Below are 14,765 nucleotides of genomic sequence, written 5' to 3'. Positions count from 1 at the left end.
GGGTTCAGTTCTTGGTCCAAGGTAGCCCACTGTTGGGGGTTCAGAGCAACCCCAAAGTCACCACACCAGCAGCTCAGGGCCGGTCAGGTGCAGAGTTCAAAGTGGTGCCCAAAACGCATAGGCTTCAATGGAGAGAAGGGGGTGCCCCGGTTCCGGTCTGCTGGCAGGTAAGTACCCGCGTCTTCGGAGGGCAGACCAGGGGGGTTTTGTAGGGCACCGGGGGGGACACAAGCCCACACAGAAATTTCACCCTCAGCGGCGCGGGGGCGGCCGGGTGCAGTGTTAGAACAAGCGTCGGGTTCGCAATGTAAGTCAATGAGAGATCAAGGGATCTCTTCAGCGCTGCAGGCAGGCAAGGGGGGGCTTCCTCGGGGAAACCTCCACTTGGGCAAGGGAGAGGGACTCCTGGGGGTCACTTCTGCAGTGAAAGTCCGGTCCTTCAGGTCCTGGGGGCTGCGGGTGCAGGGTCTTTTCCAGGCGTCGGGACTTAGGTTTCAGAGAGTCGCGGTCAGGGGAAGCCTCGGGATTCCCTCTGCAGGCGGCGCTGTGGGGGCTCAGGGGGGACAGGTTTTGGTACTCACAGTCGTAGAGTAGTCCTGGGGTCCTCCCTGAGGTGTTGGTTCTCCACCAGCCGAGTCGGGGTCGCCGGGTGCAGTGTTGCAAGTCTCACGCTTCTTGCGGGGAGTTGCAGGGTTCTTTAAAGCTGCTTCTTGAAACAAAGTTGCAGTCTTTTTGGAGCAGGTCCGCTGTCCTCGGGAGTTTCTCGTCGTCGTCGAAGCAGGGCAGTCCTCAGAGGATTCAGAGGTCGCTGGTCCCTTTGGAAGGCGTCGCTGGAGCAGAGTTCTTTGGAAGGCAGGAGACAGGCCGGTGAGTTTCTGGAGCCAAGGCAGTTGTTGTCTTCTGGTCTTCCTCTGCAGGGGTTTTCAGCTAGGCAGTCCTTCTTCTTGTAGTTGCAGGAATCTAATTTTCTAGGGTTCAGGGTAGCCCTTAAATACTAAATTTAAGGGCGTGTTTAGGTCTGGGGGGTTAGTAGCCAATGGCTACTAGCCCTGAGGGTGGGTACACCCTCTTTGTGCCTCCTCCCAAGGGGAGGGGGTCACAATCCTAACCCTATTGGGGGAATCCTCCATCTGCAAGATGGAGGATTTCTAAAAGTTAGAGTCACTTCAGCTCAGGACACCTTAGGGGCTGTCCTGACTGGCCAGTGACTCCTCCTTGTTTCTTTCTTTGTTCCCTCCAGCCTTGCCGCCAAAAGTGGGGGCCGTGGCCGGAGGGGGCGGGCAACTCCACTAAGCTGGAGTGCCCTGCTGGGCTGTGACAAAGGGGTGAGCCTTTGAGGCTCACCGCCAGGTGTCACAGCTCCTGTCTGGGGGAGGTGTTAGCATCTCCACCCAGTGCAGGCTTTGTTACTGGCCTCAGAGTGACAAAGGCACTCTCCCCATGGGGCCAGCAACATGTCTCTAGTGTGGCAGGCTGCTGGAACTAGTCAGCCTACACAGACAGTCGGTTAAGTTTCAGGGGGCACCTCTAAGGTGCCCTCTGGGGTGTATTTTGCAATAAAATGTACACTGGCATCAGTGTGCATTTATTGTGCTGAGAAGTTTGATACCAAACTTCCCAGTTTTCAGTGTAGCCATTATGGTGCTGTTGAGTTCGTGTTTGACAAACTCCCAGACCATATACTCTTATGGCTACCCTGCACTTACAATGTCTAAGGTTTTGTTTAGACACTGTAGGGGTACCATGCTCATGCACTGGTACCCTCACCTATGGTATAGTGCACCCTGCCTTAGGGCTGTAAGGCCTGCTAGAGGGGTGACTGACCTATACTTGCATAGGCAGTGAGAGGCTGGCATGGCACCCTGAGGGGAGTGCCATGTCGACTTACTCGTTTTGTTCTCACTAGCACACACAAGCTGGCAAGCAGTGTGTCTGTGCTGAGTGAGAGGTCTCCAGGGTGGCATAAGACATGCTGCAGCCCTTAGAGACCTTCCCTGGCATCAGGGCCCTTGGTACTAGAAGTGCCAGTTACAAGGGACTTATCTGGATGCCAGGGTCTGCCAATTGTGGATACAAAAGTACAGGTTAGGGAAGAACACTGGTGCTGGGGCCTGGTTAGCAGGCCTCAGCACACTTTCAAATGTAAACATAGCATCAGCAAAGGCAAAAAGTCAGGGAGCAACCATGCCAAGGAGGCATTTCCTTACACACAGGACACTCAGTCACATCTGCATACTTAATGGGTCTTCCTGGGTTGGAAGGGTGGAGGGCCTGACACTTACATTTCAAAGGCCAATGGCCTGGCCTCACACAAAAGACTGATAACCCCCCACTGGGACCCGGCAGACAGGATTGGGGTGAAAGGGGAACTTGTGCACTTCAAAACCACTCTTTGACGTCCCCCCCACTTCAAAGGCATTTTTAGGTATATAAACTGGCTCTGACCCCACCAAATGAGACACTTCTGGACCTACACCTGGATCCTGTCAAGAGGAACTGCCAGGCTGCCCAAAGGAATCATCTGGACTGCTCTGCAGAGAAGGACTGCTGCCCTGCTGGCCTCTGATTTTGCTGGAAGGACTCTGCCTTCCCACAGAAGCGCTCTCCAAGGGCTTGGATTGAGCTTGCCTCCTGTTTCTGAAGTCTCAGGGCCAACAAAGACTTCATCTCTTCAAAGAAACCCCTGCGCAACACCTGCCAAAAATGATACGAAGCCTGCCTTGTGTCCAAGAAATCACTACACAGCCGACCGAACGACCGCGCCCGACGTCCAGTGTGGAAATTCGACGGAGCACCTGCCTTGTGAATGGAAAATTAGACACACTGCCTATCGGATCGACGCAGCGCCTGTGCCTTCTTCCAGCGCATCAAGGATTTTCACGCATTGCCCCGGGTGTCAAAATATCCCGGCATCGCCGTGAGGAACCAAGACTGCGTGCCGAAAAACGACGCAAACTCCTTGCAGCGTAGAAAGAAACAATACATCCACGTATCTCCTCCTCAGCGGTCTCCGTGCGTCGTTATTTTTGACACATACCTGGTACCGTTTGTAACAAAGAGAGAAATGTTTATTTCTAAGGATTAAGACTCTTTTTAACCTTTTAAAAGTGATATTCCAACTTGTGCTTATTGGATCTTTGTTGTTTAGCCCTTATTGTATTTAGATAAATATTATCTATTTTTCTAAACCTGTGCGGTGTCTTTTTGTGGTGTTTTCACTGTGTTACTGTATGATTTATTGAACAAATACTTTATATATTGCCTGACTGCTCAGTGCCAAGCTACCAGAGGGTGGGCACAGGATAATTTGGATTGTGTGTTGCTTACCCTGACTAGGATTGTGGTCCCTACTTAGACAAGGGTGTATACCTCTGCCAACTAGAGACCCCATTTCTAACAAGGGGGCATTCATAGTGCTTGGAGTCTGGAGTGCTTACTGTAAAATCTGTGGTGATGTATATATATAATATGCAAAATCTACCCTAAAGTACAGTTTCCTCCCACTCCAACTTACAGGATCTATTAAAGTACCAAACCGAGCTAAAACATGCACACCGAGTTTCCTCATCCAATGGGGCTTCAGGATCTGACATATTTCTATGACTCAACTCAATCAGGTGCCAGGCCTTTGTCCCTCCCACTGGGCCAAGTTAATAACTCTTCAGCAGAGGCATCAAAGACCTACCCAAATAAAATGGCATTCAACAGTCATTGAGCCCAGACCTCTGGAGCCAACAGGGGAGGGGCTTGCCTTTGAATGGATCAGGTAGCTGTGACTGCTAAGGGCAGACCGGACTTCATAAGAGAAAAAGTGAGGTTGGATTGTCCCAGAATGTTGAGCTGGAGGGTTAGGACAGGGATAATGTGATGTGAAATTGTACTGTTTTCCAGGGGTGTCCAGCTCCTAAAACTACTCACCCCAATTAAAACCCCATGCACAAGAGAGATGAAGCTGAGGAGATCCTGAACATGGAAAGCGGTGACAGGGGAAGAACACACTGGAAGGAGAAGCCATCTGATGCCCTTCAAGGACAGACTAAGGACTTTCCCTCCAGTTGACCCCTAGGAATAGTATGGTTTACAAGACTAGTGAAGCTGGTCCCCTGAGGACCAGTTGGTGGAAAGGGCCTGGTCTCCATTCCAACTCCCAGCTGCCCGTCAAAAAGCCTGAGGTCTGATGAGTGTGACAAGGAGGGTGTTCTCTTGGCTGGTTGCAGAGGAGGCGCTCAAGCTTTCCCCACCACCTGGAAAGGATCACCAGGAGGTAGGTGTGGTGCAGTGAGTCATATAATCCAGCTCTCTGCAAAATGCACACCTTTAGAGGCCAGGAGACCTGATGAAAATGCTCCTGGCGGCTAGGTCTGGCCACAACGCGCAAAACAAGTGCAAGATGAAGAAAATCGGCCCTAGAATACTTCAAAGATTTACCAGTTTGAAATACAAAAATGGCCAAGTGAATACATATGGGTCCACTCAATCTTCCAAAGCTATCCCTGGGGTGGGTTGATACATCTCAGGGACATGAGTGTGGCTAGAGCCCTCCACATCCACTGGTGCCCGGTACAATTAATGGAGTCCAGGGGGCCCCTGCCAAGCAGAACACAGTAGACTGCAGGAAAACCAAGGCGGGCAGCAAGGGCACAACTGATGGCGCACAATGACAGCCCCCTTCCTGCTCCACATGGTTGGAGAAGACAGTGAGGACAGTAAGCAGCTCACACACGAAGAAGGGAGCGGAAGAAGCACCTACTACTGCTGCAGTGGGAGCAGATATCAGTTCCAACTTGGAGTGGGATCCCCATGCTGTCTCTAAGAGGGGGAAAAAAAAGTGGATGCCCTAGGTGGGAACATAAACATAAGAAGCACACAACACGAGGTGGGGGAGCAAAGTGAATAAGGCAGTGAGGTGCTCATAATATATTCACCGATCCCAGCATGGAGTGCCCCATAATGTCCTGTATGGGTTTAAAGTTGCATATTTTCTTTCTCGTGGTGCACCGCCAAGTGTTTGGAGGGCTACAGAATTTCAGCTGCCATCTCCATAAACGCTTGGACAAAGTAACCCTACCTCTCCCAGGGGAATTGAATCCCTGACCCCAGAGAGGTGTGCCTCAAATTCCAAGCACTCTTGGGTCTGGAGCTTTCGCTCCTGGGGTCTGGGGACAATTAGTAGTTGGTCCTATGGCTACATTAAGAATGCAAATGCTTTATTGACAATATGGAGATTGAGTAATAAACGTTTACAATTGTAATGGATGCCTATGACTATTAGTATTGATTCCATTAGTTTAAATTGTAATGCAAGTTTTAGTTAAGACATGTGGCTGATTCTATTAATGTGCTGACATGCTGACAAAGCCAGCAGGCTTGCCTTATGTACAATGCCACCCCTTTTAATGGGTTACATTGAAAAAGGATAACCTGTGGTTATTAATATGATGACCGCCTGACTAAATCAGTAAGCCTGTCTTATTTAAAATGGTGCACAGGTAGGAGGTACCGTGATTATGAGGTTCAGCACACACTTAGGGTATAAATAGATAAGAGGGTGTTTGTAATTTAATGTGTAATATTTAGTAATGGGTATACCACCAGTTATGAGTGCAGTCACATACTTTAAGAGACAGGTTAATCAGACAGATGGGGTCAGGGCAGTAGCAGAGAAACATTATGCCTCCTCTGGCTCTGCAAAACATCGCCCTCCAAAAATGTATATTTTGGTATCATTATTTGCAAACTGGTGTGGAGACTGGTGCACACTGGGACACAACAGTAACACGTCTGGGGCTGGCATCCTTCCAATCACCTTTACTTTAAGGAGTTCCTGAATTCACTGAGAGGTATAGAGCAGAATTACATTCATAGATGTAAGGAGGGTGAATGCTAAATTCCTAAATACTATAAAAGAATATTAAATCTTTTGACCAGTGCCAAAACAGACTTCAATTTTAGCAAACTAAATAGGCTACTAGGTAATGGATTTACCTGTTAAAACGGCAGCTCTTCAACCAATCACACAGCATGGATCATTTCTGATTAAATATGCTTCCTCAAGAGTACCCCTATCTCCAATGCATAGATTAAGGACCAACGTAATCCATTGGCAGGCAAAGAGTAACCAATATTAGGTGCAGAAAATGATTCACCAATCTAATCAAAGACATGCTTCATTTGACTGTTTAAGACTTTTGTTATTGATTTTCTACACAATTCATAACTGAAGAATCCATCGTGTACAGTACATGTTTGACCTAGAACTACTTTTATTTGGTGGGTGAAGGATTGGAAGTAACAACTAAATCTGCTTTTTCATCAGAAAGGTAGGACAATTCTTCTATCTGCATTCTCATTACCAGAAGGACAGATAATTCAGACGTCACAATCCAAATATACCAGACATTTCACAAAGGGCCCACTTCTAGTATAGCAATTTCATATTTTAACCAACAACAGGGCCAGACGTATGAATCTGTGGAGGTGTAGCCCCGCTTTCCTATTTTGACATAAATCTTAGAAACATATCCCAGTCAAGGTTAACCCACCAATAGTATTTGCTCACCAAATGCGCCAATTGTGTCGCTCCTATCAGCAACAACAACCATAGAAGGTACACCAAGCATGCTAGCTGGTACAGTAAAACCTCCGAGCTGCTCAACGACACTGGAAACAACTGGAAAGGAGATGGCGCACCAGCAAGGACATGACTGACAAGACTGCCTTTAAGACAGCCCTCAACCTCTACCACAGACAGTTGAGAGAATCGAAGAAAAAGGCCTTAGCCTCACACATCAAATCAAATTCCAATAACAGCAAAAAACTCAACATCGTCAAAGAATTCTCCAACACCTCAGCTGCAACATACAACATTAGCCCCTCATAGGAACTATGTGACAACCTTGCAAACCTCTTCCACAACTAGACTGTCAACATCTATAGAAACTTCAAACCCCAGCCCAAGGCCACAGACTTCTTCAAGCATACACAATGACTCCGCAACCACCACAGACATCTGACTAACCGAATGGAGACAGCTCGCCCCACAGGACACAGCCTCCATAATGAACTTGGCCCACTCAGAGGCCCCAAACGACCCATTCCCTCACCACATCTTCAACCTAGGCAGAAATAGCCACATACTGACCACCTTGTTCAACACCTCAATTATCATGACCACCTTCCCTGAGGACTGGAAGCATGCAGAAGTCAATGCCCTACTAAAGAAAACATTGGCAGACCACAACAACCTCAACAACTACCGACTGATCTCCCTGCTTCCGTTCCCGGACAAAGTATTAGAAAAAGCCATCAACCAACAACTCCCTCACATCTGGAAGGGAACCTCCTACTTGACTTCTCCCAACACGGATCCCGCAGCAACCACAGCACCGAGACAGCCCTCATCACAGCTACTGATGCCATCCAAGCCCTCCTCAACCAAGGAGAGACTGCTGCTCTGATCCTCCTAGACATCTCTGCAGTATTCAGTATGGTCTCTTACCACACACTCATCACAAGGCTGCACAACGTAGGCATCCAAGGAGCCTCCCTCAGATGTATCGCCTCACTCCTCACAAGAAGAAAGCAAAAAGTCTGCCCCCCCCCCCTTCACCTTTGAACTCAAGGACATCGTATGTGGAGTACCACAAGAATCCTTGTTCAGCCCCACTCTCTTCAAAACTTATATCACACCTCTGGCCACCATCGCTAAAACCCATGGACTCAACATCATATCCTATGCCGACAACACACAATTCATTCTTTCCCTCTGCAAGGACACCACCAAGGCCAACTTCCACAACTGCATGACAGTTAGCGCTAACCGGATGAAGGTCAACTGCCTGAAGCTCAGCACAGACAAGACAGAGGTACTGATTTTCAAAAACAAAAGGTCCCTGTGGGACGCATCCTGGTGGCCCTTAAAACTCAGACCCCCACTGACCACAGTAGGAACCTAGGCTTCATTCTTGACAACAAGCTAGTTATGATAACTTAGGTCAACTCAGTCTCCTGCTTCTTCATTCTCTGCATGCTTCATAAAATATTCAAACGGCTACCCCAATAGCTCCAATCGCACCATCACCCAGACCCTCACCTCCAGCCGACTGGACTACAGCAATGCTCTCTATGCTGAGAACGCAGCTCACCTCCTCCGATGACCTCAGACCATACAGAACTATGCAGCCAGCCTGGATCTCCTTAGAGGAACTCACATCATCCCTTGCCTGGGGACTCACCTACTCGACCACTGCCTGAACTTCCAGCAGCCAACCAGACACCTCCGCATCACGTCCTTTTCTCTAACCCTCACCGCCTCATCTGTCGTAGCAGCGAAGACATGGAACGAGCTACCCTTTCAACTACCGACCTCCCTATCTCTTCCAAAGTTCTGAAAGTCCCTGGCGACCTGGCTATTCATCTAATCAACTGGATACCCTCTTGGGTGACAAGTAGTAGCCAAACTTATTACGTGTTTGGGAATATATCTAGGAGTGTTTTTTTCTGGGGTTTAATCGCATGTATGATATGATGCACCCTAGTGGGAACAGTGAAGAGTGATTGGGGTTTAGTTCAAGGTTTCTTTGTATAAAAGTTAATCTCATTATTCGGATGCATTTTATTCACATTTTGTACTGTATGTGAAGGATTATGGACTTTTAACTCGGGGGGGGGGGGTACTTAGTAAATGTAACGTATTTTTTTTTTTTAGAGAACGCAGTGCTTTATACTGATTTTAAACTGGAATTTTGTGGTCATTTTGCATATTATTTTGTATTATGTCTGCATGTGGACATCTTTGGAGTTCCAACTCATGAATTAAATCAAATTGACAAGTAGTGTTCTAAAATTCTACTGACTGACTGATCTGCTAAATTTTCTGTGATCTTGATTCAGAAGGCTTTTACCATAGAGATAAAATCTACATCACCTTTCCTGGAGCAAGCATATCTTAAGTTTTATGTAGAGTTTGAGATTCTGTATGAACAAAATTCAACTGGATATAATGAATAGGGTGTTTCTTGAAACCTATCTCACGGAGCTAAGCACCCTGCTCCAATAATCACGACAGAGTAGCATCAAAGTCTTCCACTAACTCTTCCTCGAATAGCACAATTACTTTTTACTCAAGTTAGTTAATGTCCATTAGAGAATAGTGAAGGATCTTTGCAACATATACCGGATTTATTAGAAAACAAACAGTACAAACTCCTATGGTTCTACCATATTCCTGACTACTTATTCCAGATGGCATGTTTGATTCATCACTGTTGGCAATTCGTGTTGACAGCACAATGGTATGAAAGAGATTAGCTATTTCAAGAGGATTTCCAAAATATCAATGCTCTAATTATTTGGCATCTCTACATCTAACGTTTTATAACTTTCTGTGTTCACTCATAAATTTCTTACAGAATAAATATGTAGTGTACGAAGTGTAATGTCTTTTTACATTTACAATCAAGGACTCTCCAGTTTAAAGTAGCATTTGAAGGACTAGATTTATCCTGAAAAAGTACAAATTCTCAAAGCAAAAATGCAATGACAAACATAATTTTGTCTTTCAAGATATATTGATTAGCTCAAGCCCCCTAGTGGACATATGAAAATATACAACTGGCTTGGATAGTAAGAGGGCTTAGAGAATTTTAACACTCCAATGGCACACGCAGGGACCTGCAGGCCACAAGTCTGAAACTCGGCAAAGTCAACTAAGCCTTCTCTCCTTCTGGGGTAAGCAAACCATGTGCCATTAAAATTGGGTAATAGTGACCACAATTATTTAGAGGGGCTGAATGAAGCACTATATAAAAACAAGTTGTTATTCACTGAGGAAGGCCAAACCTAGAATCGTGATTAGAGACTTGAGAACAAAACTTACCGGACCATCCCAGAGGAGGCATTGCCAAGGGATGTGTCTTTGGGCTTCACAAACTTCTGATAATTGTGGATTCCTCTATAAATTTTGTCATCATCCTTCCCTCTCAGCTCCTAGAGCAAATGGAAAGATTAGTAGGTCAGGTATGGCAGAGACCCAGGAATAGATAGATCAAAGTAGGCGTGCATCTGCAGATAAAACTTCTCAGGACCACTGCTTTCAATCACGGTTATTTCCAGCCGTAAAAGTAAAAGATGCTTGTGCAAGGGAAATATAAAATAAATCATTGCCAGCAACAGTAACCTTGATTAGAATCTGATCTAGTGCTCAGCAATGTGACCAACGGAATTAGAGCACATTAACTGCATCATTTTGAAATTCTTTAGTTAATACAGGGGATAATATTATATGCCATTAGATGTCCATACATTTTCCATTTCAAGTAAACAACCACAAAAACAGCATCTACCCCATAAATCCTAACAACTGCCATCCACTGCAGATATATACATCCTCAGGGGAATCCAGTGACCCAGTAGCATAACAAATCAAACTGTATAAGGACCAATGTCATACCAACCATTGCAGTAGTTCTTATTCTGTGGTGAGGGATGAACGTCATTCTGAGAGCATCATAGACAGAAACGAGTCCATTTAGCTTTATAGGCTGCGTTAATTGTTTTAGCTCTGGCCTTAGCCAAGACCCTTCTGAAATATTTAAGAGATGGAACTCATTGTGTTCAGGAGCTAGGGCGATAAACTGAGAGACCCCAGTACTGGATGAATAATTTGGCCTTTGTTCATTGTTAACAGAAAAAAAAACAATGGACTGAGTGCTGCTGTTCTGATAAGAGCAATAGCTCTGAGTACCAATAATGCTTTGGTCACACTGGGATAATGCAACATGGTTCTCTTTTCATTTCTGATGATGACATTGCCCATGTCATCTTTGATGGTGCTGATCCTGCACATAGTACACTTGCACACTTCAACGCTATGCTGTTGTTGATGTTTGTGACGACAAATCTGCTGTTGTCGCCAATGACGTTGGTATTGTCTTCAGTTTCTTTGACAACGCACATCTTGCTGACGAAGAGGGGTACATAGATGCCTTCTTTGAATCAGAACTCGGAAGAACCTTGAATGAAGGAGTAGAAGGCTCCCACCTGGTTTTCTCAGAGCTTGTTGAAAAGGAGTCATTTTTCTTCATGGAATTTCCTACCTTTGATGCAAGACTCTTGTCTGAGTGCTTCTTTTCCTGGCCCTTGTAGATCTTTTTGGAGGGCTCATGAGAGGATTCCCTTTCTACGTGACATTCTCGCTTCTGAGTCTTTTTTCAGAGGTTAAAATGTTCTGTCACTTTTATCGCCAGAAGATGGATTTTCATTTGTCTTAAGTTCTTGGAGCCAAACCTGTAGCCTGCCATCTTTATCTTTGAGATTTTTTGCAGAAAAAAGTATGGCAATTCTTGCAGTCCTTGGCTCTCTATAAGTACGGTGAAGGCACTAGAGACACTACTTATGAGGGACTCCACAGGAAGCACACAGTTTTAAAAGACCTTTTCAAGAGGGGGTATGGAGCTGCTTCCTGATTGGCCAAAGTTTGTTTCTTCTTAAACTGATGTGAATTGGTTAACAATGTCACTTATTCAAGCAGGATATACTGCTTGTTATAATTACAGTGGGGCTCCCACCCCAAAGACAGGGAGGATTTAAGTATTTGAATCTATGAAAGATTTAATATTACAGATATGTCTATACTCACCAACAATCCTGTGAATCTCACAAGACTGGTTGTTGCCCTGAATGACCATCCCCACGTCATGTGCAGACAGTTTGTAGGGTATAGTCCACCAGGTACCTTGTCTCAAATTGGTAAGTGATAATATGAAGCTAGTGTTGAAAGTAGCAGCATACACAATCTTCTTTAGTTAAATTCACGGTTTATTTGAAGTCATGAACAACACCTCATCCGTCTCCCTCTCAGTCCTCCAACTCCTTCATGCTTGAACCCATACATTCTAAGAACCCTAGAGTTCTCCAGCAGGTGAGAATGGTGAGCTCACACTGGTATTCTATAGTTCCACACATCACAAACTCCATCAACAAGATATTCATGATACCACACCTGAACTTTGCCAGAGGGTCAAGAAAACCTAAAACTGTGCAGTACTTTGTATTAAATTTTAAAAAGCATTTCAGTAGGCCTATATGTCTTTCAGACAAGATGACTTAAACATTTCTTCCAAACATTCATCCTAAATCTCATGAAATTGAAGGTGCCAGATTTTAACCCAAGAATACTCCTGCTTCCCCAACGCAAAGCAGTAAAGTGCTGCACTATTCACAAGCCACAGCTATCGGTCTCCTGGCATTCTACAGGATTTCATGGGTTGCTCCTGGTATCCATGTTTCAGATATGTTTCCCATGATGTGAGCCACACTCTCTCAAACTCATGCACTATAGTTATTAGAGCCAAGTACATGAAGCCAATGCCTTTGCCTTCACTATTACACACTGACGTGATTATCGTAGCCATATCTTACATACATTTTACATAGTCTGCAAAGACGATGTACACCTTACGAGTGTATTTATGTTTTGCAGAAGAATGATAGAACCTTAGCCTGTCTCCATTGCTACACCCACTGACTGTCCGAAAGAGGTGCCAGCAGTACTGTGTTCCATCTGTCCTTACTCTTCTTACAACTGCTGCTGAGGATCCCATCACAGTTCTGTACAGAGCCGGAACCAACTTGACCACCACACCCCTGTGGTAATTAGTGGCTTAACAGATCACATCAAATGTTTCTGGTTGCTTAGGAAAGTGCAGAGGGCAAAGTAAAAAGTCATACTTAGTTCTATAATAATACAGAAAGATGTTCAGAACATTACAACCCTGTCTGCTATTAAACTCCTCCACAGTAATGAATGGTTATCGCAAAGAGGTCATCCACATGGGACACGTGAAACCTCTGAATGAAAGAATACCAGCATCCCTTAGATAGAGTCACTTAGCAGTATCAGTGAGTATAAAGCCTTTTTTTCCACCTTGTTCCTTTGCCTCCTTCAGGCCCAGTCAACCATGTTCAAGCAATTAACCACTTTATGGAATGTTAATGCTCTGCCCAACAGATTCCTGTTGCCCCAGCTGGAAAAGCTGGTGTGCTTTCCATGTGCACATGGGTCCAAATCCAGTGTCTAAAGACCAGCAGAACATGTATATGGCCTGTGCAACCCGATCATATACCTGAAAGTCAGGGGAGTCAAGATTCCCATATCCAAAGATTGTACTAATGTGAATATACGCCACCCTTTGATGACCACCAGTCCAAATCAAACAAGTGCCAAAACGTCAGAGCCTTTGAAATAACATGCACAGCAGCAACACTGGAATGTTTATAAATAAATAAATACAAAAACGGAGGCAGAGTTAACAATTTTCAGTAGGGACACCTGGCTGATAACAGACAGCAGTAACATGATACATAACTCTTCAAACTGCAAAAATGCCCTGCTTGCCAATTTAAATTTGCAGCTACATTAATTTATACTGCAAGTAACAACCCACAGATACTTTATGCTGTTGCTTCCACATCCACGTCTTCCCAGTTTGTTTAGTGCAATCAGATCAGCTGATCATCTACCTTATTTGTTAAGCACTAGCATTTCCTTAAAGATAGATCAGAGACACACAATGTTCCCTGACAAACAAACGGATGTTAAAAACATGCAGAAATACATTATTAGAATAAAATAAAATGTAAAAGTAAAAGAACACTTATGATGCAGACAGTGCACAGATTAGCACTGTGGTTCTACCCAGAGGTGAGAACGCACCATTTGTGCTATTACACAGACATTTTACACTTTGCAAAATGTTAAAATGTACTCCGCAAAGAGTGGGGAATAGACTCCAGGATCCACCACATAAAAGAAAAGGGCATTAACATAAAGCAGCATAAGACTGAATAGCATCTGATGATTATCTCCTTGGTTCAATGCTTTTTAATAAACATACACGTCGATGGCTCAAAAGCCGCACCAAAAAGCAGATGGGATAACTAACATTTATGTCTGCCACCCTTCATAACAAGGCACACCTCAAAGACTGCCATAGGTTAGCACTTTCGTCCTAGATTCCCTATAAATAGAGATCCGGCAAGAAGACAAAGGCCTTTTTTGCACCTAGCATGCCAGTACAGCCCCCCATGTAGCTTACTCTTCTCTAGGGCCTATTCCTTCTTATGCAAAAGGTGTGCACAAGTAATCACTGAAAGATTTTACATACATTACAGTTTTGTGAATGTTTTGATTTTAACTTTGCCTCTTTAAGCTGTCCTGTCGACATTATTGTTGGTAATACAGGCAAAGGCCGCAATCTCTCTCTATCTAGGTGTCCATAGGCACATCTACATTCAATCTGTTACCTCAGCAAATGGCAGATTTTCTTCGATAGCTATAGACTACACCAGTCAGCACATATGTGAAATTTGCACTGCTCCTTCATTTAGCACTACAATAAGCCATGGTAAGGAGCACAACTGATCCCTTATACATTAACATGAAACATTTTAGTGTTAAAATTAGACAATTGCAATGTATCCTTTTGAGACACTGCGTCTGCTGTAATACATTACCAACAAAACTAACTCGAGAAAGCTTTGAATGGTATTAGGGGAACTATTTCACAAGCTCCAAATTAAAAACCATTTCTATCTGGACTCCTTTACATACTCTTGAGTTACTCAGCCCAAATGTGCTGGAAAATATTGTGTAATCCTATATACATTTCTCTAACACCCACGGAGATCTTCAGGGAGGACGGAAGTACACAGTAACATGGAGAGGATAAGGCAAGCATCAACACAAACAATGGAGTGAGGGAGGG

The 14,765-nt window shown here is 44.8% G+C and overlaps 1 protein-coding gene across 2 annotated transcripts in view; it reads right to left on the bottom strand.

The window, feature by feature from the left end:
- The window catches only part of LOC138299610 (E3 ubiquitin-protein ligase RNF113A-like), a 178,788-nt gene that overhangs the window by 115,019 nt on the left and 49,004 nt on the right, over nt 1-14,765 (bottom strand). For both annotated transcript variants that reach the window (XM_069238022.1, XM_069238021.1), the window contains exon 5: nt 9,878-9,987. In XM_069238022.1, coding sequence (XP_069094123.1) covers nt 9,878-9,987 — 110 coding nt within the window. The remainder of the gene's footprint in view (nt 1-9,877; nt 9,988-14,765) is intronic.

This window comes from Pleurodeles waltl, chromosome 6 (assembly GCF_031143425.1).
Source record: "Pleurodeles waltl isolate 20211129_DDA chromosome 6, aPleWal1.hap1.20221129, whole genome shotgun sequence".
In the NCBI taxonomy this organism is placed as follows: domain Eukaryota; kingdom Metazoa; phylum Chordata; class Amphibia; order Caudata; family Salamandridae; genus Pleurodeles; species Pleurodeles waltl.
The sequence above is the reverse complement of the archived record's forward strand: the minus strand, read 5'-3'. Positions and strand labels throughout refer to the sequence as shown.